Source organism: Euprymna scolopes, chromosome 46 (assembly GCF_053919585.1).
Source record: "Euprymna scolopes isolate OS-2025 chromosome 46, ASM5391958v1, whole genome shotgun sequence".
Taxonomy (NCBI): domain Eukaryota; kingdom Metazoa; phylum Mollusca; class Cephalopoda; order Sepiida; family Sepiolidae; genus Euprymna; species Euprymna scolopes.
Genome location: NC_136527.1, coordinates 146,111,813 through 146,139,807, shown reverse-complemented (window position 1 = coordinate 146,139,807; position 27,995 = coordinate 146,111,813). Strand labels below are relative to the sequence as shown.

The 27,995-nt window shown below is 32.4% G+C and overlaps 1 protein-coding gene and 2 pseudogenes across 1 annotated transcript; 2 read left to right on the top strand and 1 right to left on the bottom strand.

Moving 5' to 3' along the window:
- Nucleotides 1-304: 304 nt before the first annotated feature.
- Nucleotides 305-3,037, bottom strand: LOC145270227 (uncharacterized). Its single transcript, XM_080125862.1, has one exon. It carries the CDS (start codon nucleotides 3,035-3,037, stop codon nucleotides 305-307), a length of 2,733 nt encoding a protein of 910 aa, XP_079981988.1.
- Nucleotides 3,038-16,645: 13,608 nt separating this feature from the next.
- LOC145271815 (U2 spliceosomal RNA) lies at nucleotides 16,646-16,779 on the top strand (annotated as a pseudogene).
- A 2,696-nt stretch (nucleotides 16,780-19,475) lies between these two features.
- On the top strand, nucleotides 19,476-19,609 carry LOC145271814 (U2 spliceosomal RNA; annotated as a pseudogene).
- Nucleotides 19,610-27,995: the final 8,386 nt, after the last annotated feature.

Below are 27,995 nucleotides of genomic sequence, written 5' to 3'. Positions count from 1 at the left end.
GGGATAGGTCAGCAAGAGATAGATTAAATATCTCAGGCGAAAATGCAATTGCCATATTTTCATTTCGCATTTGGGCTTGATGAAGAAAATCTTCGGACATATCAGTTTTAAATTCATTCCAGAGCAAATGTGGTTGTTCAATCCCACAGGCTGTAAGCATAATTGCAAATAATTGTCTAATTTGATTGGCGATTTGTGAGACTGATGCTTCTTGTAAAGTTTTCCGCCAGTGTTCATCGTCTTTCAAAAGTCCACGTACAGCACATGCTTCTTGGTATGTTGTACACAGTCCAACTTCAAAGCGTCAGAGATCCTCAAAAGATGTTGGTCCACGAATAGTATGGAGAAGCAATCGTAAATAAAAGCATTCTCTGTTATTAGGATGCACAATATAAACACGGCCAATAGCGTCAGATGCTTTGATGTCATGACCTGGCACAATTTGTCCTTGCTTACGACGAACCCACTTTTTTTGCTTACTCCAGGTATAATATGTAGGAATTTCAGTATACATGAGAGATCTAGCGAAATCATCTTCTTGGCATAGTTTAAAAAATGCAGTTAAGGTTGTTTCTGGTGGTGTCTGCGCCAAATTATGTGCAGTCTCTTCATTGAAATAAACTCTCTGTCCATTCTCAACATGTACTGCTAAATGTACAACGGTTGGAAATCGTTGGTGGATTTCAAATCCAAAGATCCTCCATATTGCTTCATTACTGGAGATGTATCTTCCTGTCTGATAAAACTTTATTTCATCCCTTGCACCCTCATCACCAATACTGAATGTTGCCATGTCACTACCCTTGTTTATGTATTTTGTTATGTACTTAAGGGCTTTGATGGAGTTGCAAAATTCCACATTGATATGTGCCTTCAGAATTTTACATAATAAACTATTATAAGGCACTATCCATCGATTGTCCACGGTTGTTATTTGTCCTCTAACAACTAAGGTTGTTGATTCGCCTCCATTTTCTGGTGAACGTCTGCGATAAAGAGGATAACCATTATTGTCAGTCTGTGTTTCTCCAATAAAAGGCTTTGGATATCTTCTGGAGCATTTACGATCTTCCATACAGGGTGACGCTGGATTTAAGACTCCACATGGTCCATGGATTAATTGAGTTTTTATTATTTCGAAAAGTTCTGGATCCGTAGATTCATTTGGCAGTTCAGCCGAAATTATTTTGTCTATATCATCAGCATTAATATTATCTTTACACCAAATCAGGGTGTGAGAGTGCGGAAGGCCTCTCTTTTGCCACTCAATCGTAGTTATATAAGCACTAAGTTCACCAAAAATTCGTCCTTCTTTGAGAAGCCAGAGGAGTTTCTTTTGTTTTTCATGGAACACTCGAGCAATCAAATCATGGCGATCCTTGGCTTTTTGATGTGGAAAAAGTTCATTAGTAATTTCACTCCACTTTGGATTACATGTGAATGTGATGAAAAGATCAGCTCGTCCAAATTTTCTTACATAAGTCATTGCATCTTGAGTCCGTTGTTGCATATATCGTGGTCCTCCTGTATAACTGGAAGGCAAGATAACTGGTTGTCCAATATTTCTCGGGTCACCATCACAATTCATAGCATCTTGCAGATGTATATATTCTTCCACCCTTAATTTTTTTTGATTTTTTCGTATGAAATGTAATCTTTCAGTTTCTATTTTTGCATACATATCCACCATGAACTGACTGGTCACTTCTTTTAAAGATAATACATGATTGAATCCATCTCGCACCATAAAATGAAATGCATAAAAACACTTAGATGTTACAGATCGAGTTGTATTGAGACCTGTTTGTGGATTCCTCTGCCACAGCTGAAAATGATATCCATCTTGTCCATTCCAGAACATAAGTGGGTATTGGAGTGCATCATAAGCTCTATGAGTTTCTGGAATACGACGCAGTTGTCCACTTCTTAATTGCAAAACAATGTCCCTGTATTCATGTTGTTCACCCACCATTATGATAGCAACTTCATCGGCCGTAGGTGCATTGTATCTCCGTGCATGTTCTGATGGTGGATGTTTGTCTGCTTTGATGATGACTTTATGATTACGACTATGTTGCATCTGTTCAATTGCATATTTCAAAATTCCAACATATTTATGGTGTTGGTGAAGCATGTTCTGCAACTCCATGACAATCTCCAAGTCTAATCCACCTTGCACATTCGTGCATCTTTGCTGTGCTTCTGATTCGTTGCCACCCATAAAATAAACCTGCACAAATTCATAAGAATGTCCGGGTAATGGAAGCAGATCACCCATCAAGTGATAACACTGACCTTGTATTTTGTAAGTGGTAAAGAATGCAAAGTCAGTAACATTTCTAGAAGCTCCAAAAGATGTCATTTGAAAGGCAGAGTTGTATTTTAGAAGACTTTTTCTGAATTGTTTCGCTTTTGTTGTATCCTGTGTCAGTAAAGTTTTCAGAACTTCTGGAGGATCTTGTATTTTTGGCAAATTGATTTTACCTCCCAAGCAACACAAACCAGGTCTTTCAGCAATCCATTTTTTGGCACCACAATGTCCACAAATGTTGTCCATTTCCCCAATTATTACTTTCGGGTCAGTGTTATAATGTTTCTCTGCATCATAAAAAAATGCTTCCATCAGCCAATGACTATGTCTCTCGTGTCTTAGATTAGTTCTGCGTGTTGACTGGAAGGTTCGATCAGCCATTCTCCTATTCTGTTGTATTTCTTGTGTCTCTTGTGATCTCACTGTAGCCATGTGATTGCTATGAGCCATAAGACGAATTTCTCTTTCGTCTTCAGTTTCATCTTCTCTCAATGCAGCGATGCGGCTGTAATTAGCCATTAGACGAATTTCTCTTTCGTCCTCAGTTTCATTTTGTCTCATTGCAGCAATGCGGCTGCTATTAGCCATTAGTCGAATTTCTGTATCGTCTTCATTTTCATTTTCTCTTATTGTAGCCATGCGACTACTGCTAGCAGTCAAACGTGTTTGTCTGTCGGCCACACTTTCATGTTCTCTTTTGTTTTCAATCCTGATTCGATTAAGCATCAAGCGTTCTTCTCGAGCTTCTGCACTTTCTTCCGACCGCCTTCGTTTCTGTTCACGCGCTGCTGCTGCTGCGCGTCCATATGATGATGCTGATGATCTCCTAGGCATTTTTTGTTGTTTTTTTAATATATAAACGTTTCTTAGAAGAAATGTATGGGTAAAAATACAATAATAAAAGTGAAATGTAGCAACAAAATTGTTAACGTAAAAAGCAAAGTCAAATAAACAATTAAAACTTTTATAATAAAAATGCTTATATATTTGTAACTGTTTCTATTCAAGTCGGCAAAGAATGTGCAAACTGCAACGAAAAAGGAAAAATTGTATACATGTTTAGTAGAATGCATTAGCAAATGTGGGAGAGGGGTGCAGTCTTTTACAGGTTTTCAGGGATGCTTAAAATGAATATTACATTTAAATATAGGGCAGATAAGTAGTTTTCATAAAATAAATATATTTCTTTACTGCGAATAATAATTTTAATGTGTAAATAGAACAGAAAATGATAAGATACTTTCTGGCCACCAATTTTTTTTTGGGGGGGGGCAATTATGAGTATTTTGGGCTGAAAGTACTTTTTATTTGTTTCAATTAAGCAAAGGTCTCAATTGGTTTGTAATTCAAACCCTAGTGTTGTTATGTGGTGAATATTTTAAAATATGATTTTTAATTCTGTATGTTCTAAGAATATTTAATAAAGTTTACTGTAAAATCCAAAATCATGGAAACAAAATATTTGTTCCAAAAAATATTAGCATATGAAATAAATGTGTCAATGTTATCGACTTTTTCTTTTATTTAATTGAAATATTATGTATATGAAATATTGAAAGTATTCTTATATCGAATATTGAAATAAAAGACATTACTACCCATTTAAAAATAAAATTTTTTTTTTTTTTTTTTTTTACTGTTTATGTCTCACTCTTATCGACGTTTACTTTTTTTAATAGCATATTCTTTAAATGAATAGAAAAAGAATTTCCCAACTTTTCGACCCCGGCTATTTGGCTGATAGTCGATAAAAGTGATTAAAAGAGAGATAATATTAATAAATGTGCCGTAATGTATTTTATGTATTTGAACATTAACGTTGTCATATAAAAAGAAAATGCTATGAAAAAGTATATAAAAAACTTAAAAAAAAAAATTAAGAGAGATAATAAAAATAAATGTGTACTAATGTATAATAGGCACCGCCAAAACTGGGGGGGGGGGCAGATCAGTACTTTTTGACGGACCGTCTTTTTAAAAATCTACCAAAAATCAGGTAATTATCCGATCAATACGAAATTTTCAGCGATTATTAGGAGAAGAATGAACTTTATAACAGTGTACTTATTTTTCATAAACGATATATATATATATTTTTTTTTTTTGCTTACAAACCCCCCCTTGTTTTGAAGTGGGAACAAATATGCTTAAAATAATCATCTGAGACTGAAATCAACATATTGTGTTGTAAGGGACAGAATTATAGATTTAAAAAAAAAAAAAAAAAATTGTTTGCATACCTTATTTTGACGTCTGAATATCAGAACTTCGATTGTGTTTAATTATCCCGCTTTTGAGTTTTGAAGTGTGAAATTCGGTGAATATGTTAAGTAAAATAATTAATTTAAGTTAAGCAAAAAAAAAAAAAAAAAATTTAATATGTATACTAAAAAATCTATTTAAAAATTTTTGATAAATAAATTAACAATTTTTTTTTAGCGAGCCGAATAATGCATGACCATTATTAAACAGGGCATGCTTTGAATAATCGATACCAAAAAAAAAAAAAAATTCGATAAATATTGTGCCCTTTGTGTTAAAAATAGCATCTTTTTTTTCGATCCCGTTTGAAAACGTTTGCCGCCTATGACTATGGTGGACCAAACGCGCTGAAATAATTTTTTTTTTATTCTGCTTTAAATTGCCCCCCCCCCATTTTGGGGAGTCTGGCCCCCACACACATACACATTACAAACTAAACGCATACAAATGGTCACCCATCTGGTACTGGCCAGCCTCAGCTTAATAATACATTGAAATTTTCGTCACTGAAAAATAAGTTTTTTTTGGCCTGTTTGGTCTTCCATAGTTTGCTTTTTATCAGACGAAAACGTAAACAGAGTCGATCTGAACTCTACGTCAACGCGAATATTTGGTTACCTATATGAATAAGTGGAATTATTTGAAATTCAGGTACTTATATTATAATATTTTTGCATATTCTCTTAGAAAATCATCCTAAATCTTAGTTAGACAATAAATAAATTAATTAATTATTTCAAAAACCCTTTTTTTTTTAATATTTAAGTACGTTTTTTGTGCAAGACAAAAAATGTCAATTGTTAACTTTTTGGGAAAATTTAACATTTAAAATTGAATTAAAAATAGTAGAAAAAGTTTTACATTATTCTGTTTTCTAAATGATAAAATTCAGGGTTTAATCTTTCTGGAAAAAAAAAGTTACTCAGAAATAATGGATTTTAATAAACGTAATTTCGTTTAAAAAAACAAAAACTTGATTTTGCGGCCATTTTTGGCGGTGCCTAATGTATAATGTTGTAATTTAAAAAGAAAATGCTATAAAAAATTATAAAAAAAGGTAAAAAGAAAAAGAAAATTCCGAAAAATGGAAACAAAATATTTTTATCCAAAAAGTATTAGCAATATGAGTTAAATAAACTGTTGCCAAAGTATTTGTAATAAAGTGTATTGTAAAATTCCAAAAATATTAGCATATGAAATAAATAAATAAATGTTATTAAGTTCTATAAATAAAAAGAAAGCAGCCAATATAACTCCTTTAAAAATGTAATTCAAGCCCTAATTTTTTTTTCAATTAAAGGAGCAAGGACCAAGGTTCCATTAAAACAAAAAAAAAAATCAAATAACGTGGTTAAAAAAAAGGTTTTAAACTTCAAACTTTACAGGTAAAATTCTAAAAGAACACTGTTTTTTTTTTAAATTTGAATATATTATGTATTGACCTTTTCTCTTCAATTTGTGGGTAAATTAATAATTTACTATCGGGTTACTAAAGTAAGTATTTATTTTTTAATAGACACTTAAAAATTGGGATTGGGGGGGGGGGTCGTGAATTAAAAAAAAACGTTTGTCTAAAATATTATATTCGATTTATTGGAAAGAACATAAAATTTCACATTGACCCTGTAAATATCGTAAAAATAGAATCAATAGAAAAATTTTGATAGATTTTAAAAATTTAGCAATTGTAAAATATTGAGTTGTGAAAATTCATTACTGTTTAAAAAAAAAATATTTCTATTACTTTTAAAACAACTGTAATAGTTTATTAAAATAATAAAATGTGTTTATTAATAAAAATCGAATCAGCACAAAAATTAACTGATAGCTGATAAAAGTGATTAAAAGAGAGATATTATTAATAAATCTGTAGTAATGTATTTTATTTCAATATTCATAAACATTAACGTTGTAATATAAAAAGAAAATGCTAAATAAATAAGTAAATGTTAATAAGTTATATAAATGAAAAGAAAGCAATCAATATCTAAAGTATATAAATATAATTTCTATTACTTACGTGAAAAATCAAATCGCTGCTGATAAAAAATGGCACGAATGATATAATGAATTTGAATGTTTACATCGCTAACCAATGTATGGTTTTCGATAGAAAGAGGGTGATAGAGAGAGAGAGAGAGAGAGAGAGAGAGAGAGAGAGAGAGAGAAAAAAAACTCCCAAAACATGGAAACAAAATAATTTTACAAAAAAATAGCATTGAGTTTAATAAATAACTGGTACCAGAATTTATCGAATTTTTGCTTTTTTCTTAAAATGAATAGAAAAATAATTTCCCAACTTTTGTCATTTCTATGTGTTCTAGTTTTGTGTGTTGAATGTGAAAAAAGGTAAAAAAAACATGGAAACAAAATATTTTTACCCAAAAAGTATTAGCATATGATTGAAACTATTATTTTTCATTAAAATAATAAAATGTGTTAATTAATAAAAATCGAATCAGCACAAAAATTAACTGATAGACGATAAAAGTGATTAAAAGAGAGATATTATTAATAAATCTGTAGTAATGTATTTTATTTCAATATTCATAAACATTAACGTTGTAATATAAGAAGAAAATGCTATTAAAAATTATAAAAAAAGGTAAAAAAAAAAAAAAAAAAATTCCGAAAACATGGAAACAAAATATTTTTACCCAAGTATGTCTAAAATATTATAATCGATTTATTGGAAAGAACATAAAATTTCACATGGGATTGTGGGGGGGGGTTCTTGAATTTTAAAAAAAAAACGTTTGTCTAAAATATTATATTCGATTTATTGGAAAGAACATAAAATTTCACATTGACCCTGAAAATATCGTAAAAATAAAATCAATAGAAAATTTTTGATAGATTTTAAAAATTTAAAAATTGTAAAATATTGAGTTGGGAAAATTTATTACTGTTTAAAAAAAATATATTTCTATAATTTTTCATACAACTTTAATAGTTTATTTTGGAAGTATAATCAATAAAGAAAATAAATAACCCACTTTTAACAGAGAAATTCCGAGATTTTTATATAGTTTCGTGTTAACTGTTTACAGAAGTATTTGTAATAAAGTGTATTGTATAATCTGAAACATATTAGCATATGAAATAAATAAATAAGTAAATGTTAATAAGTTATATAAAAGAAAAGAAAGCAATCAATATCTAAAGTATATAAATATAATTTCTATTACTTACGTGAAAAATCAAATCGCTGCTGATAAAAATGGCGCTAACCAATGTATGGTTTTCGATAGAAAGAGGGTGATAGAGAGAGAGAGAGAGAGAGAGAGAGAGAAAAATTCCCCAGTTTTTGTATAAGAGAATATAAGTATCTCCCCTCCTTGACAACAAATATTTTTATAAAATGGCGCGAATGATATAATGAATTTGAATGTTTACATCGCTAACCAATGTATGGTTTTCGATAGAAAGAGGGTGATAGAGAGAGAGAGAGAGAGAGAAATTCCCCAGTTTTTGTAAAAGAGAATATAAGTATCTCCCCTCCTTGACAACAAATATTTTTACCCAAGTATGTCTATAATAATATATTCGATTTATTGGAAAAAACATAAAATTTCACATGGGATGGGGGTGGGGGGGGGGGGTTTCGTGAATTTAAAAAAAAAAACGTTTGTCTATAATATTATAATCGATCTATTGGAAAGAACATAAAATTTCACATTGACCCTGAAAATATCGTAAAAATAGAATCAATAGAAAAATTTTGATTTTAAAATATAAAAAATTGAAAAATATTTAGTTCGGAAAATTCATTACTGTTTATAAAAAAAAATATTTGGGTTTGTATTACTGTACACATAGATTCAAAAAAGTTGTCAAAAGACAAATATATAACAAATAAATGTTATCGAAGGCAACTGGATATATTTTTTGTGTTTTTATTCAATGTAACATATTTAATCAGCTCGAAAAACATACAGTGTTTATCGATGTATTCGAAAAATCAAGATAGCGTCTCACACCCTCTTTAACACCGTAAGTATGGAAAAAAGTGTTATATGTTAAATATTTTTACCCAAGTATGTCTAAAATAGTATATTCGATTTATTGGAAAGAACATAAAATTTCAGATGGGATTGGGGGGTGGGGTTCGTGAATTAAAAAAAAAAAACGTTTGTTTAAAATATTATATTCGATTTATTGGAAAGAACATAAAATTTCACATTGACCCTGTAAATATCGTAAAAATAAAATCAATAGAAAAAGTTTTATAGATTTTAAAAATTTAAATAAATAACCCACTTTTAACAGAGAAATTCCGAGATTTTTATATAGTTTCGTGTTAACTGTTTACAGAAGTATTTGTAATAAAGTGTATTGTATAATCTGAAACATATTAGCATATGAAATAAATAAATAAGTAAATGTTAATAAGTTATATAAATGAAAAGAAAGCAATCAATATCTAAAGTATATAAATATAATTTCTATTACTTACGTGAAAAATCAAATCGCTGCTGATAAAAAATGGCGCGAATGATATAATGAATTTGAATGTTTACATCGCTAACCAATGTATGGTTTTCGATAGAAAGAGGGTGATAGAGAGAGAGAGAGAGAGAGAGAGAGAGAGAGAGAGAGAGAGAGAGAAATTCCCCAGTTTTTGTATAAGAGAATATAAGTATCTCCCCTCCTTGGCCACAAATATTTTTATAATAATCTCGTTTAAAAATTCTTCAATTCTTTGCATTCTTCAATTTCTTTGCATAATCAATAGTATTCTTATTTAAAAAAAAAAAAAAAATGCCAAAAAATTGCAGATTTTAAAAAAACAGAAAAAAAGAAAAAAAAAATAAACGTAAAAAATTGCAGAGGTGTTGTGCGCATCTCAATATGGCGAGGAAAAAAAAGGCTAGATTGCGAAATTTGGCATAAAATGCTATGTACATTTACAAAATGGCAAAGTTGACGACGGCGTGATAAATAATTGGTTTTCGCTGTAAAAAAAAACAGAAAAAAAAAAAAAAGAAACTACTTGATCAAATGAAGTGAAATTCTTTTTCGGAGAACTTCAGTCTATAACAGTTTTGTACAATAAAATATATTTTTCAGTATTTCCATTTTTTTAATGTCGTCACTAAACTGTATAATTACCAAAAATTTTATGTTTTAAAGTTAATAACGAAAGGAAAATAATTCCATTTTTAAACGAAAAAGTCAGTTTAAATACTATTTTTTTTTAAGCAAGAAAAAAAAAAAAAGGTAAATATCCAGATACGCTACTACAGAACACCACCGACCACTCTAAATTGTTTTTTTTATAGGTAATCGAGGTCCCTGGCAACGAATCTGATAGTAAAACTTAACTATAAAAAATATTTAGGTTTGGTTCACCGTAAATAATATAGGTGACTGAAATAGGAATGTAATTGAATGTTTAATATTCAGAATAGTATTCGATAATTCACGGAATAATTATTGTTACAAATTACGATGACTGTACACAGATTTGAAAAAGTATAAAAAAATAAATGTTATATTTATTCAGCTCGAAAAACATACAGTGTTTACCGATGTAATCGAAAAATAAATGAAAAACTATACGAAATACTTATGTCACGGTAACATATATGTAGCGAGTTTTTAACCGTATTTTTATCCGTTTTTTTTATGTATAACAATGTTTTCCCACACTTATTGTTTTAAAGAGAGAATAAGACGACGTCTTGAAAGATGTAAAATATTATCGTATGTAACAGTTATGAAAAGTTATAATCATAGTTAAATGTCTTATATGTTCTGTGTTTTTTTTTTTTACACAATGAATAACTTTTCTTCTTGCTTCAGGGAAAAGTTTCGTAATCATGTTTATATATTTATGCTTCATCTTAATGCTTCAGAATATACAATATTTAAAAAAATATCTGGGTTTGTATTACTGTACACATAGATTCAAAAAAGTTGTCAAAAGACAAAAATATAACAAATATAATATTTTCCCATGTAAAAAAAAAAAAAGAAAATGCTATTAAATATAATAAAAATTACTGAGATAAAAATATAAAAAAATACGTACGTAACAACAAAAACACACCGAAGAAAGTGTGTGTGTGTGTGAGAGAGAGAGAGAGAGAGAGAGAGAGAGAGGGAGGGAGGGAAGAGGAAGCGGTGTATGTTGAATTTTGTTCCTTTTCGAAGCAGCACAAAAAGTAAGTGTTTCCATAGTAACCAAACCGTGACGTCACGTCACGTGACATGACTAAGCGTTTTTAAACGAATAGAAAAATAGAAAGAGGGTGATAGAGAAAGTGAGAGAGAGAGAGAGTAAGTGTGAGAGAGAGAGACGGTGTTGGTTTTACTCCCCCCCCTTCCAGCTTAAGAGGTATGAGGTCACGTGGTAATATACAAAATGGCTAATTATTTTACATTACATAAATATTACGATATTTTTATAATCGTCTAATATTTTGAAAGGTGAATTTTTTTATTCCCGTACATTTTTTCCTGACATTTTTCGTTAAAACTCTTGTATAAATAATATTTTTAACCAGGTAATAACGATGGAAACATTGGCATAAAGTAAAAAAAAAGATATAACTGAGCCGAAGAGAAAAATGCAAAAGTATCGGAGAAAGATTTTTTTATTAACAATTGTTCGCCATTAGTGGACGTTGACGTCACGTCACGTGACATGACTAAGCTTTTTTTTTTTACGTATGAATTACATTGGATCATTCAAGAATTACGTAATAAAAAGCATTACAATGACAGTTTTTTTTGGGACCCCCTTGGAGATAACTGATACGTTTACCCCTTTCTCCTCGTCCGTTTGACGTGAAATTTCAATATTTGTCATCCGGGACACGGGGCTTCGATATGATACCAAATTTATCAAGTCTGGTTGTGTCTTTCAAAAGTTTTAGCGTTACATACAAACATACAAACTCACAGACATTTGGGATTTATATATATAGAAGACTAGCAGGGCTACCCGGCGTTGCTCGGGACCGTATAAACAATGAAAAAACAAAAGCAGATATTGAACATATGTTTGATTCTTAGGGGAGAGGAATCTTTCATCTCTATGTATTATTTGTTTTATCTACCCTAGGACTGATATTGTTCATGTTTTATCCCTAGCATAGGTAATTTACAGCATGTATATGAAATTGTTTTACCTTAGGGAGAAGAGAACAGGTAATATACAACATAATGTGTCTATATTACATCCCTGGCAACGCCTAGAAACCAGCTAGAACATGTATTTCAGTCAATCTTTATTATATCCTGGGCTATGCCGGGAAACCAGCTAATCTCTTTTTAGTGACTTGACCACCAAAATACCTCCCTAAGTGTGCCCTTTCTTTTGAACTTATTAGATATAGGTATCTAGAAATGTGTGTGAAATTTTGTTGAATGCATTGTTCACTATGATTTTCTTATTGTTCTACACAATATCAACTGTAGCGAAATAACACAGTAAACTTAGTGTAGTGTTAGAATAAAGAGCAAAGGAAAAAATTAGAATCATATTTTGTAATTGCAAATCTAAATTTGCTAGCATGTACCAGTATTTGCCAGGTTGTGGAAATTTGGAACTTATAACATATGTAGTGGCCTTTTCCTAGATACCTATTGCTAAAAATTATACTTTCATTTTGTTAGAAAAATCTCTCTTCAGATGCCCTGCATCATTCAAAATAAAAACAAATATTTTTATAATTGTTTCAGTATATTGCTACACAATGTGAAAGTTTTTAACGTTTGTAAAAAAAATCATGAATGTGCTTATATTGCAAAAAAGAAAATATCAGTGCACAGTATTGAAAGTGTTTGAGATTCAAAAGTCTGTAACATTTCTACTAACTTCATAAGATGTCATGTGAGAAACTGAATTGAATATCAAGACATTATCTGAAGCGTTTTTATTTTGGTGTAACATATGTGTTTACAGTGAACCTTAACTTTTAATAAACAGATTGGTATGCAATGACATAGGCTAAGAATCTTTAAAATATATATAAATTGGAAAAATGTGTGAACAAATGAAAAAAAAATGATCCGCTCCACTTGATGACATCAAGCACAGTAATATTTTAGTGAAGAAAATATGAAATTGATGTTCAGTGATTAGTTTGGATGAATGAGAAAATGTAATTGTTTGATGCATAAAAATAACTCAGTTGCTGTATTTGATATTAAGCAGCAAAATATAGTGATTTGAATATTTGGGAAAACATCAAACCAGATTATGTAAAAAGAAAAAAAAAAGATGAAATTAGAAAATATATATTTTATGTTTATGAGTTCTGCCAATCAAAATTTTGTGGCAGAAATTGGGTGATTACCATGCAATTTTATTTTGGTAAAATTCTTAAATTATTAGAATGTTTATTATAATTTCTAATTAGTGACTTGTTATAATCAAAATCCGCCCTAAAGAGTGTCCTTTCTTTTATTAGGTATCAGAGTAGGTATCAAGATTTCTACTTCTATACAAATGTGATATTTCAGATCTGTACATAAAAAATTTGTTGAATATATAGGTTGAGAATTGTTCTGTGTCGCTCTCTCTCACACACACACACGCATTCTCACTTTTATAGATATAATAGATAGATTACTCTAGATATATTTCCATATGTCTGAATACCCTATATAAAAATTTTCAAATCTGTAGATAAAAAAATTTGTTGAGTATATAGGTTGAAAATTGTTCTCTCTCTCTCTCTCACACACACATTCTCAATTTTAGAGATATAATAGATAGATTATGCTAGATATATTTCCATATGTCTGAATACCCTATATACAAATTTTCTAATCTGTAGATCCAATATTTGTTGAATATATAGGTTGAAAATTGTTCTTACTCTCTCTCTCTCTCTCTCTGGCTACCTCACACACACATTCTAACTTTTATAGATATAATAGATAGATTATGCTAGATATATTTCCATATGTGTGAATACCCTATATACAAATTTTCTAATTTGTAGATAAAAAATTTGTAGAGTGCATAGGTTGAGAATTGTTCTCTCTATCTCTCACACACACACATTCTAACTTTTAATGATATAATAGATTATGCTAGATATATTTCGATATTTCTGAATACCCTATATATAAAAATTTGTTGAATGTATAGGTTGAGAACTGTTCTCTCTCTCTCTCTCTCTCTCTCTCTCGCTCACACACACACACATTCTCACTTTTATAGATATAATAGAAAGATTATCCTAGATATATTTCTATTTGTATGAATACTCTATATACAAATTTTAAAATCTGTAGATAAAGAATTTGTTGAGTATATGGGTTGAGAATTGTTCTCTCTCTCTCTCTCTCTCTCTCACACACACACACACATTCTCACTTTTATAGATATAATAGATTATGCTAGATATATTTCCATATGTCTGAATACCCTATATACAAATTTTCAAATCTGTAGATAAAAAATTTGTTGAGTATATAGGTTGAGAATTGTTCTCTCTCTCTCTATCACACACATTCTCACTTTTATAGATATAATAGACAGATTATGCCAGATATATTGAAATATGTCTGAATGCCCAATATACAAATTTTGAAATCTGTAGATAAAAAATTTGTTGTATGCATAGGTTGACAATTGTCCTCTCTCTCACACACACACACATTCTCACTTTTATACATATAATAGATAGATTATGCTAGATATATTTCTATATGTCTGAACACCCTATATACAAATGTTCAAATCTGTGGATAAAAAATTTGTTGAATGTATAGGTTGAGAATTTTTATCTCTCTCTTTTTCTCTCTCTCTCTCTCGCTATCTCACACACACGCATTCTCACTTTTATAGATAAAATAGATAGATTATGCTAGATATATTTCCATATGTCTGAATACCCTATATACAAAGTTTCAAATCTGTAGATAAAAAATTTGTTGAATATATAGGTTTAGAATTGTTCTCTCTCTCTCTCTCTCACACACACATTCTAACTTTTGTAGTTATAATAGATAGATTATGCTAGATATATTTCCATATGTCTGAATACCCTATATACAAATTTTCTAAACTGTAGGTAAAAAATTTGTGGAGTATGTAGGTTAAGAATTGTTCTCTCTCTCTCTCACACACACACACACACACAAGTTCTCACTGTTATAGATATAATAGATAGATTATGCTAGATATATTTCTATATGTCTGCCTACCCTATATACAAATTTCCAAATCTGTGCCCAAAAATGTGTGGAATATATAGGTTGAGAATTGTTCTCTCTCTCTCTCTCTCACACATATTCTCACTTTTATAGGTTATATAGGTTGAGAATTTTTTGCTCTTTCCATCACTCACATTCACACTTTTATAGATATAATACATAGATTATGCCAGATATATTTACATATGTCTGAATACCCAATATACACATTTTCAAATCTGTAGATAAAAAATTAGTTGAATATATAGGTTGAGAATTGTTCTCTCTCTCTCTCTTTCTCTCTCTCTCACACACACATTCTCACTTTTATAGATATAATAGATAGATTATGCTAGATATATTTCCATACGTCTGAATACCCTATATCCAAATTTTCTAATATGTAGATAAAAAATTTGTTGAATATATAGGGTGAGAATTTTCCTTCCTCTCTTTCTCTCTCTCTCTTTCTCACACACACACAAGCTGAAAATTGTTCTCTCTCTCTCTCTGACTCTCTCTCTCTCTCACACACACACACACATGGTCATTTTATAGATATAATAGATAGGTTATGCTAGATATATTTCTATATGTCTGAATACCCTATATACAAATTTTTAAATCTGTAGATAAAAAATTTGTTGAGTATATAGGTTGAGAATTGTTCTTTCTCTCTCTCTCACACACACATTCTCACTTTTATAGATATAATAGATTATGCTAGATATATTTCCAAATGTCTGAATACCCTATATACAAATTTTCAAATCTGTAAAGATAGAATTTGTTGAATATATAGGTTGAGAATTGTTCTCTCTCTCTCTCTCTTTCACACACATTCTCACTTTTATAGATATAATAGATAGATTATGCTAGATATATTTCCATATGTCTGAATACCCAATATACAAATTTTCAAATCTGTAGGTAAAAAATTTGTTGAATATATAGGTTGAGAATTGTTCTCTCTCTCTCTCACACTCACATTCTCACTTTTATAGATATAATGTATAGATTATGCTAGATATATTTCTATATGTCTGAATACCCTATATACAAAGTTTAAAATCCGTAGATAAAAATACGTTGAGTATATAGGTTGAGAATTGTTCTCTCTCTCTCTTACGCACACACACACACACACACACACATTTTCACTTTTATAGATATAATAGATAGATTATGCTAGATATATTTCCATATGTCTGAATACCCTATATACAAATTTTCAAATCTGTAGATAAAAAATGTATTGAATATATAGGTTGAGAATTGTTGTCTCTCTCTCTCTCTCTCTCTCTCTCTCTCTCTCTCTGGCTACCTCACACACACACACATTTTCACTTTTATAGATATAATAGATAGATTATGCTAGATATATTTCCATATGTCTGAATACCCTATATACAAACTTTCAAATCTGTAGATAAAAAATTTGTTGAGTATATAGGTTGAGAATTGTTCTCTCTCTCTCACACGAAACTGTGCGCTCGGCTTCTTCCCCCCCTTCCCACCCCAAATGCTTGGGAAACTGTGCACTGTTTTTGTTGGTTTTCAAGCTGCCTCTTCCCCCCCCCACACACACACAGTTTAACAGTAGTAGGAGGTCAAGAGAAAGAGGGTGAGAGAGAGAGAAGAGTAAGTTGGTGAGAGAGAGAGAAAAGAGAAAGAGGGTGTTGGTTTTATATTTTTATTATCGTCTAATATTTTGAAAGCTGAATTTCTAATAAAATGTGCATCTATAGGAGATAATGCCTGGGAATGTGTCCCCCCCCCCACAGTTTAACAGTGGTGTGACGTCAAGAGAAAGAGGGTGAGAGAGAGGGAAGAGTAAGTGGGTGAGAGAGAGAAAGAGAGAGAGAAAAAAAAGAAAGACGGTGTTGGTTTTGTGGAAAAAGTTGTTATTTACAATTGTTCGCATTCTTGGCCTTTTGGTCAAGATCAAAGTGTAGTATCTGTTCTTCAGATGCTGCACTTCTATTTCTTGTTCTCTTTCGGTGGAGGAGAAATCCTCCACGACTGAGACAATTTTTATTTTTGTACCTTTTCTCCACGTTAAAAAACGACCCTGGTGTCTAACTCTGTCCCGTGGGGAGGCATAGTAAATAGGTACAATTGTTCGCCATTAGTGGATGTTGACGTCACGTCACGTGACATGACTAAGCGTTTTTTTTTTTAGTATGAATAACATTTTTTGTTTTAATTATAAAGTCTACACTTAATTTTATAGAAAATGATGTATATATAATAGAAAAAAAAAATTACTGGTTTTGTTGGATTCAAGTGGATCCCCCCCCTCCAGTTTAAGAGATAGCAGGTCACGTGGTAATATACAAAATGGCTAGCGTAAATATAAAGATCGGTTTTTTTATCGACGAATATTTTGAAAGCTGAATTTTTTTTTATTCCTGTACATTTTTTCCTGATATTTTTCGTTAAAACTCTTGTATAAATACTATTTTTAACCAGTTAAATACGTTGGAGACATTGTCATGGAGTTTAATAATCTCTAGAACAAAGCAGAAGAGAAATTACAAAAGTATCGGTAAAACAAAGTGTTTGTTTACATTTGTTTGCCATTACTGGATGTTGACGTCACGTCACGTGACATGACTAAGCGTTTTTGGATTATGTAATATTAACATTAAAATGACAGGTTTTTTTGGGGGCCCCCCCTAGGAGAGAAATGATCAGTTCACCCCCTTTTAATGGTCCGTTTGGTGTGGAATTTCGATATTTGTCATGCGGGTGATCAAGGTTCAATATGATACATAATTTGTCAACTTTGGTTGTGTCTGTCAAAAGTTTGAGCTGACGTCACGTCACGTGACACGTATTGAATAACGTTAAAATGACAGGTTTTTTTGGGGGCCCCCCTAGGAGAAAAACGATCAGTTGACCCCTTTCTACTGGTCCGTTTGACGTGAAATTTCGATATTTGTCATCCGGGTGATCAAGGTGCAATATGATACCAAATTTGTCAACTCTGGTTCCGTCTTTCAAAAGTTTTAGCGTTACAAACAAACATACATACATACATACATACATACACACCGATTTTTGCCAGATAAAAAATTAGTTGAATATATAGGTTGAGAATTGTTCTCTCTCTCTCTCTTTCTCTCTCTCTCACACACACATTCTCACTTTTATAGATATAATAGATAGATTATGCTAGATATATTTCCATACGTCTGAATACCCTATATCCAAATTTTCTAATATGTAGATAAAAAATTTGTTGAATATATAGGGTGAGAATTTTCCTTCCTCTCTTTCTCTCTCTCTCTTTCTCACACACACACAAGCTGAAAATTGTTCTCTCTCTCTCTCTGACTCTCTCTCTCTCTCACACACACACACACATGGTCATTTTATAGATATAATAGATAGGTTATGCTAGATATATTTCTATATGTCTGAATACCCTATATACAAATTTTTAAATCTGTAGATAAAAAATTTGTTGAGTATATAGGTTGAGAATTGTTCTTTCTCTCTCTCTCACACACACATTCTCACTTTTATAGATATAATAGATTATGCTAGATATATTTCCAAATGTCTGAATACCCTATATACAAATTTTCAAATCTGTAAAGATAGAATTTGTTGAATATATAGGTTGAGAATTGTTCTCTCTCTCTCTCTCTTTCACACACATTCTCACTTTTATAGATATAATAGATAGATTATGCTAGATATATTTCCATATGTCTGAATACCCAATATACAAATTTTCAAATCTGTAGGTAAAAAATTTGTTGAATATATAGGTTGAGAATTGTTCTCTCTCTCTCTCACACTCACATTCTCACTTTTATAGATATAATGTATAGATTATGCTAGATATATTTCTATATGTCTGAATACCCTATATACAAAGTTTAAAATCCGTAGATAAAAATACGTTGAGTATATAGGTTGAGAATTGTTTTCTCTCTCTCTTACGCACACACACACACACACACACATTTTCACTTTTATAGATATAATAGATAGATTATGCTAGATATATTTCCATATGTCTGAATACCCTATATAAAAAATTTTCAAATCTGTAGATAAAAAATGTATTGAATATATAGGTTGAGAATTGTTGTCTCTCTCTCTCTCTCTCTCTCTCTCTCTCTCTCTCTCTCTCTGGCTACCTCACACACACACACATTTTCACTTTTATAGATATAATAGATAGATTATGCTAGATATATTTCCATATGTCTGAATACCCTATATACAAACTTTCAAATCTGTAGATAAAAAATTTGTTGAGTATATAGGTTGAGAATTGTTCTCTCTCTCTCACACGAAACTGTGCGCTCGGCTTCTTCCCCCCCTTCCCACCCCAAATGCTTGGGAAACTGTGCACTGTTTTTGTTGGTTTTCAAGCTGCCTCTTCCCCCCCCCACACACACACAGTTTAACAGTAGTAGGAGGTCAAGAGAAAGAGGGTGAGAGAGAGAGAAGAGTAAGTTGGTGAGAGAGAGAGAAAAGAGAAAGAGGGTGTTGGTTTTATATTTTTATTATCGTCTAATATTTTGAAAGCTGAATTTCTAATAAAATGTGCATCTATAGGAGATAATGCCTGGGAATGTGTTCCCCCCCCCACAGTTTAACAGTGGTGTGACGTCAAGAGAAAGAGGGTGAGAGAGAGGGAAGAGTAAGTGGGTGAGAGAGAGAAAGAGAGAGAGAAAAAAAAGAAAGACGGTGTTGGTTTTGTGGAAAAAGTTGTTATTTACAATTGTTCGCATTCTTGGCCTTTTGGTCAAGATCAAAGTGTAGTATCTGTTCTTCAGATGCTGCACTTCTATTTCTTGTTCTCTTTCGGTGGAGGAGAAATCCTCCACGACTGAGACAATTTTTATTTTTGTACCTTTTCTCCACGTTAAAAAACGACCCTGGTGTCTAACTCTGTCCCGTGGGGAGGCATAGTAAATAGGTACAATTGTTCGCCATTAGTGGATGTTGACGTCACGTCACGTGACATGACTAAGCGTTTTTTTTTTTAGTATGAATAACATTTTTTGTTTTAATTATAAAGTCTACACTTAATTTTATAGAAAATGATGTATATATAATAGAAAAAAAAAATTACTGGTTTTGTTGGATTCAAGTGGATCCCCCCCCTCCAGTTTAAGAGATAGCAGGTCACGTGGTAATATACAAAATGGCTAGCGTAAATATAAAGATCGGTTTTTTTATCGACGAATATTTTGAAAGCTGAATTTTTTTTTATTCCTGTACATTTTTTCCTGATATTTTTCGTTAAAACTCTTGTATAAATACTATTTTTAACCAGTTAAATACGTTGGAGACATTGTCATGGAGTTTAATAATCTCTAGAACAAAGCAGAAGAGAAATTACAAAAGTATCGGTAAAACAAAGTGTTTGTTTACATTTGTTTGCCATTACTGGATGTTGACGTCACGTCACGTGACATGACTAAGCGTTTTTGGATTATGTAATATTAACATTAAAATGACAGGTTTTTTGGGGGGCCCCCCTAGGAGAGAAATGATCAGTTCACCCCCTTTTAATGGTCCGTTTGGTGTGGAATTTCGATATTTGTCATGCGGGTGATCAAGGTTCAATATGATACATAATTTGTCAACTTTGGTTGTGTCTGTCAAAAGTTTGAGCTGACGTCACGTCACGTGACACGTATTGAATAACGTTAAAATGACAGGTTTTTTTGGGGGCCCCCCTAGGAGAAAAACGATCAGTTGACCCCTTTCTACTGGTCCGTTTGACGTGAAATTTCGATATTTGTCATCCGGGTGATCAAGGTGCAATATGATACCAAATTTGTCAACTCTGGTTCCGTCTTTCAAAAGTTTTAGCGTTACAAACAAACATACATACATACATACATACATACATACATACATACACACCGATTTTTGCCTTTTATATATATAGAAGAAGACTAGCAGGGCTACCCGGCGTTGCTCGGGACCGTATAAACAATGAAAAAACAAAAGCAGATATTGAACATATGTTTTATTCTTAGGGGAGAGGAATCTTTCATCTCTATGTATTATTTGTTTTATCTACCCCCGGACTTGTATTGTTCATGTTTTATCCCTAGCATAGGTAATTTACAGCATGTATATGAAATTGTTTTACCTTAGGGAGAAGAGAACAGGTAATATACAACATAATGTGTCTATATTACATCCCTGGCAACGCCTAGAAACCAGCTAGAACATGTATTTCAGTCAATGTTTATTACATCCTGGGCTATGCCGGGAAACCAGCTAATCTCTATTTAGTGACTTGACCACCAAAATACCTCCCTAAGTGTGTCCTTTCTTTTGAACTTATTAGATATAGGTATCTAGAAATGTGTGTGGAATTTTGTTGAATGCATTGTTCACTATGATTTTCTTATTGTTCTACACAATATCAACTGCAGCGAAATAAAACAGTAAACTTAGTGTAGTGTTAGAATAAAGAGCAAAGGAAAAAATTAGAATCATATTCTGTAATTGCAAATCTAAATTTGCTAGCGTGTACCAGTATTTGCCAGGTTGTGGAAATTTGGAATTTATAACGTATGTAGTGGCCTTTTCCTAGATACCTATTGCTAAAAATTATACTTTCATTTTGTTAGAAAAATCTCTCTTCGGATGCCCTGCATCATCCAAAATAAAAACAAATATTTTTATAATTGTTTCAGTACATTGCTACACATTGTGAAATTTGTTGACGTTTGTAAAAAAAAATCATGAATGTGCTTATATTCCAAAAAAGAAAATATCAGTGCACAGTATTGAAAGTGTTCGAGATTCAAAAGTCTGTAACATTTCTACTAACTTCATAAGATGTCATGTGAGAAACTGAATTGAATATCAAGACATTATCTGAAGCGTTTTTATTTTGGTATAACGTATGTGTTTACAGTGAACCGTAACTTTTAATAAACAGCTTGGTATGCAATGACATAGGCTAAGAATCTTAGACAAAATATATATAAATTGGAAAAATGTGTGAACAAATGAAAAAAAAAATGATCCGCTCCACTTGATGACATCAAGCACAGTAATATTTTAGTGAAGAAAATATGAAATTGATGTTCAGTGATTAGTTTGGATGAATGAGAAAATGTAATTGTTTGATGCATAAAAAATAACTCATTTGCTGTATTTGATATTAAGCAGCAAAATATAGTGATTTGAATATTAAGGAAAACATCAAATCAGATTATGTAAAAAAAAAAGATGAAATTAGAAAATATATATTTTCTGTTTATGAGTTTTGCCAATCAAAATTTTGTGGCAGAAATTGGGTGATTACCATGCAATTTTATTTTGATAAAATTCTTAAATTATTTCAATGTTTATTATAATTTCTTAGTAGTGACTTGTTATCATCAAAATCCGCCCCAAAGAGTGTCCTTTCTTTTATTAGGTATCAGAATAGGTATCCAGATTTCTACTTCTATACAAATGTGATATTTCGGATCTGTAGATAAACAATTTGTTGCATATATAAGCTGAGAATTGTTCTCTCTCATTCTCTCTCTCACACACCCACACATTCTCACTTTTATAGATATAATAGATAAATTATGCTAGATATATTTCCATATGTCTGAATAATCTATATACAAATTTTCAAATCTGTAGATAAAAAATTTGTTGAGTATATAGGTTGAGAATTGTTCTCTCTCTCTCTCTCTCCTCTCACACATGCTCACTTTTATAGATATAATAGATAGATTATGCTAGATATATTTCCATATGTCTGAATACACTATATAAAAATTTTCTAATCTGTAGATAAAAATTTGTTGAATATAAAGGGTGAGAATTGTTCTTACTCTCTCTCTCTCTCTCACACACAGACATATTCTCACTTTTATAGACATAATAGATAGATTATGCTAGATATATTTCCATATGTCTGAATACCTTATATACCAATTTTCAAATCTGTAGATAAAAAATTTGTTGAATATATAGGTTGAGAATTGTTCTCTCGCTCTGTCTCTCTCTCTCTTGCTACCTCACACACACACACACGCAAACATTCTCACTTTTATAGATATAATAGATAGATTATGCTAGATATATTTCCATATGTCTGAATACCCTATATACAAATTATCTAATCTGTAGATAAAAAATTTGTTGAGTATATAGGTTGAGAATTGCTCTCTCTCTCACAGACACACACATTTTCACTTTTGTAGATATAATAGATAGATTATGCTAGATATATTTCCATATGTATGAATACCCTTTATAACAAATTTAAAATCTGTAGATAAAAAATTTGTTGAATATATAGGTTAAGAATTGTTCTCTCTCTCTCTCTCTCTACCTCACACACACCCACACACACAAACATTCTGACTTTTATAGATATAATAGATAGATTATGCTAGATATATTCCATATGTCTGGATACCCTATATACAAATTTTCTAATCTGTAGATAAAAAATTTGTTGAATATTTTCAACCCTTATCCTCGAGTGGCGTCTGGGCCTTGATAAGTAGTAATGCGTATTTAGCAAAATATAAATATATATATATATAACAAATTTACTGAATTTCCATTACTAACGATTACTGTATTGTCCAATTGACTACTGCGCTTTTCAACCCTTATCCTCGAGTGGCCTCTGGGCCTTGAGAAGTAGTAATTACTAACGATTACTATATTGACCAATTGACTACTGCACTTTTTAACCCTTATCCTCGGGTGGCCTCTGGGCCTTATTGTCCAATTGACTACTGTGGACTTTTTAACTCTTATGCTCGAGTGGCCTCTGGGCCTTGATAAGTGGAAATGACTAAGTAACAAAAAATAGGTATATAACAAATTTACTGAATTTCCATTACTAACGATTACTATATTGTCCAATTGACTACTGTGCACTTTTCAATCCTTATCCTCGAGTGGCCTCTGGGCCTTGATAAATGGTAATGCGTATGTAACAAAATATACATATATATAACAAATTTACTGAATTTCCATTACTAACGATTACTATATTGTCCAATTGACTACTGCACTTTTAAACGCTTATCCTCGAGTGGCCTCTGGGCCTTGATAAGTGGTAATACCATCGAGTGGCCTCTGGGCCTTAATAAGTGGTTGTGCCTAAGTAACAAAAAATAGGTATATTACAAATATCCCGCATTTCCATTACAACCGACTACTACGGTGCACTTTTCAATCCTTATCCTCGAGTGGCCTGTGGGCTTTGATAAGTGGTAATGCGTATTTAACAAAATATTAATATATATATAACAAATTTACTGAATTTCCATTACTAACAATTACTATATTTTGTCCAATTGACTACTGCACTTTTCAACACTTATCCTCTAGTGGCCTCTGGGCCTTGATAAGTGGTAATGCCTATATAAACAAAATATAAATATATATATAACAAATTTCCCGACTTTCCATTACTAAGTATTACTATGTTGTCCAATTAACTACTGCCATTTTCAACCCTTATCCTCGGGTGGCCTCTGGGCCTTATTGTCCAATTGACTACTGTGCACATTTAACTCTTATCCTCGAGATGTATCTGGGCCTTGATAAGTGGAAATGCCTAAGTAACAAAAAAATAGATATATAACAAATTTCCCGAATTTGACTACTGTGCACTTTTCAACTCTTATCCTCGAGTGGCCTCTGGGCCTTGATAAGTGGTCATATATATTTTTTACAAAATAACAAAATAGGTTGGAGTCGCTGAATAACTCATCCTCCCGTTAAAGCGGTTCCATCCTCTTTCCCCAATTTGACTACTGTGCACTTTTCAACTCTCGTCCTCGAGTGGACTATGGGCCTTGATAAGTGGTAATACATATTTTATGAAAAATATATCTATATATATATATATATATATATATATATATAACAAAATAGGTTGGAGTTGCTGAATAACTCATCCTCCTGTTAAAGCGGTTCCATCCTCTTTCCCAAATTTGACTACTGTGGACTTTTTAACTCTCATCCTCGAGTGGCCTATGGGCCTTGATAAGTGGTAATACATATTTTTTTATAAATATATATATATATATACCAAAACAGGTGTGAGTCGCTGAATAACTCATCCTCCTATTAAAGCGATTAAATCCTCTTTCCCAAATTTGACTACTGTGCACTTTTAAACTCTCATCCTCGTGTGGCCTCTGGGCCTTGATAAGTGGTAATATATAGTTTGTACAAAAAAAAATATATATATATATATATATAACAAAATAGGTTGGAGTGGCTGAATAACTCATCCTCCCGTTAAAGAGGTTCCATCCTCTTTCCCGAATTTGACTACTGTCCACTTTTCAACTCTCATCCTCGAGTAGCCTATGGGCCTTGATAAGTGGTAATATATATTTTTTAGTAAATATAGATATAAATATATATATAACAAAATAGGTTGGAGTCGCTGAATAACTCATCCTCCCGTTAAAACTGTTCCATCCTCTTTCCCGAATTTGATTACTGTGCACTTTTCAACTCTTATCCTCGAGTAGCCTATGGGCCTTGATAAGTGGTAATATATTTTTGTTATAAATATAGATACATATATATATATATAAAAAATAGGTTGGAGTCGCTGAATAACTCATCCTCCCGTTAAAGCGGTTCCATCCTCTTTCCCGAATTTTACTACTATGCACTTTTCAACTCTCATCCTCGAGTGGCCTATTGTCCTTGATAAGTGGTAATATATATTTTTTAATAAAAGTATATATATATATATATATATAACAAAATAGGTTGGAGTCGCTGAATAACTCATCCTCTCGTTAAAGCGGTTCCATCCTCTTTACCGTATTTTTTATACAGTGCACTATTCAACTCTCATCCTCGAGTGGCCTATTGTCCTTGATAAGTGGTAATATATATTTTTTAATAAATATAGATATAAATATATATATAAAAAAATAGGTTGGAGTCGCTGAATAACTCATCCTCCCGTGAAAGCGGTTCCATCCTCTTTCCCGAATTTGACTACTGTGCACTTTTCAACTCTAATCCTCGAGTGTCCTATGGGCCTTGATAAGTAGTAATATATATTTTTTACAAAATATATACATACATATATATAACAAAATAGGTTGGAGTCACTGAATAATTCATCCTCCTCTTAAAGCGGTTCCATCATCTTTGCCGAATTTGACTACTGTGCACTTTTAAACTCTCATCCTCGTGTGGCCTATGGGCCTTGATAAGTGGTAATATATATTTAAAAATAAATATAGATATAAATATATATATACCAAAATAGGTTGGAGTCGCTGAATATCTCATCCTCCCGTTAAAGCGGTTCCATCCTCTTTCCCAGATTTGACTACTGTGCACTTTTCAACTCTAATCCTCGAGTGTCCTATGGGCCTTGATAAGTAGTAATATATATTTTTTACAAAATATATACATACATATATGTAACAAAATAGGTTGGAGTCACTGAATAATTCATCCTCCTCTTAAAGCGGTTCCATCATCTTTCCCAGTTTGACTGCTGTGCACTTTTCAACTCTAATCCTCGAGTGTCCTATGGGCCTTGATAAGTAGTAATATATATTTTTTACAAAATATATACATACATATATGTAACAAAATAGGTTGGAGTCACTGAATAATTCATCCTCCTCTTAAAGTGGTTCCATCATCTTTGCCGAATTTGACTACTGTGCACTTTTAAACTCTCATCCTCGAGTGGCCTATAGGCCTTGATAAGTGGTAATATATAGTTTGTACAATATATATATATATATATATATATATATTACAAAATAGGTTGGTGTCGCTGAATAACTCATGCTCCCGTTAAAGTTGTTCCATCCTCTTTCCCAAATTTGACTACTGTGACCTTTTGAACTGTCATCCTCGAGTTGCCTATTGGCCTTGATAAGTGCTAATATAGAGAGAAGAGAAACGGGGTGAGAGAGAGAGAAGATAAAGAGGGCGAGAGAGAGACAGAAGAGAATGAGGGGAGAGAGAGAGAGAAGAGAAAGACGGTGTGAGAGAGAGAAGAGAAAGGGGGTGAGAGAGAGAGAAGAGAAAGAGGTAGACAGGGAGAGAAAAGAGGGTAAGAGTGAGTTGAGAATGAGGGTGAAAGAGAGAGAGAGAAGAGAAAGAGGGTGAGAGAGAGAGAAAAGAAAGACGGCGAGAGAGAGAGAAAAGAGAAGAGAAGAGAAAGAGGGTAAGAGAGAGAGAAGAGGGTGAGAGAGAGAAGAGAAAGAGGTAGAGAGAGAAGAGGGTGAGAGAGAGCAGAGAAGAGGGTGAGAGAGAGCAGAGAAAGAGGGTGAGAGAGAAAGAGGGTGAGAGAAGTGAAAGAGGTAGAGAGAGAAGAGGGTAAGAGAGAAAGAGGGTGAGAGAGAGAAGAGGGTGAGAGAGAGAGAGGTAGTGAGAGAGAGATAAGAGAAAGAGGTAGAGAGAGAGAGAAGAGGGTAAGACAGAGAGAGAGAGAGGGGTAGTGAGAGAGAGAGATAAGAGAAAGAGGTAGAGAGAGAGAGAGAGAGAAGAGGGTGAGGGAGAAAGAAGAGGGTGAGAGAGAGCAGAGGGAGAGAGAGAGAGAAGAGAAATAGGTAGAGAGAGAGAGAGAGATGAAGGTGAGAGAGAGCAGGGAAAGAGGGTGATAGAGAAGAGAAAGAGGTAGAGAGAGAGAGAGAGAAGGGTGAGAGAGAGCAGAAAAAGAGGGTGAGAGAGAGAGAAAGAGGGTCAGAGAGAGAGAGAAGAGAAAAAGGTGTACACAGAGAGTGAGAGAGAGAAGAGGGTAAGAGAGAGAGAGAGAAGAGGTTGAGAGAGAGAGAGATAAGAGAAAGAGGTAGAGAGAGAGAAGCGGGTGAGAGAGAGAGAAGAGGGTGCGAGAGAGAAGAGAAAGAGGTAGAGAGAGAGAAGCGGGTGAGAGAGAGAGAAGAGGGTGCGAGAGAGAAGAGAAAAAGGTAGAGAGAGAGAAGAGGGTGAGAGAGAGAGAAAGAGGATGAGAGAGAGAAGAGAAAGAGAGAGAGAGAAGAGGGTGATAGAGAAAGAGAGTGAGAGAGAGAAGAGAAAGAGAGAGAGAGAAAGAGGGTGAGAGAAGAGGGTAAATGTGCATCTTTTTTTATAGTAGGTAATGCTTGGGAGACTGTGCACATTGCCTCCTCCCCCCTCCCCCCTACAAAAGCGGTTCCATTCATAAGAAAACAAACTCGTATAAAAGTAATTTTCGTGTATTTAAGCGGCCTCATACTGATAGCCACCCCCCCTTCCAGAGAGAGAGAAATATGGTGATAGAGAGAGTTAGGAAAGG

Excerpts from the sequence above, each read along its gene's own strand:
- LOC145270227 (XM_080125862.1), bottom strand. The coding sequence starts at position 3,037 with ATGCTTAATCGAATCAGGATTGAAAACAAAAGAGAACATGAAAGTGTG.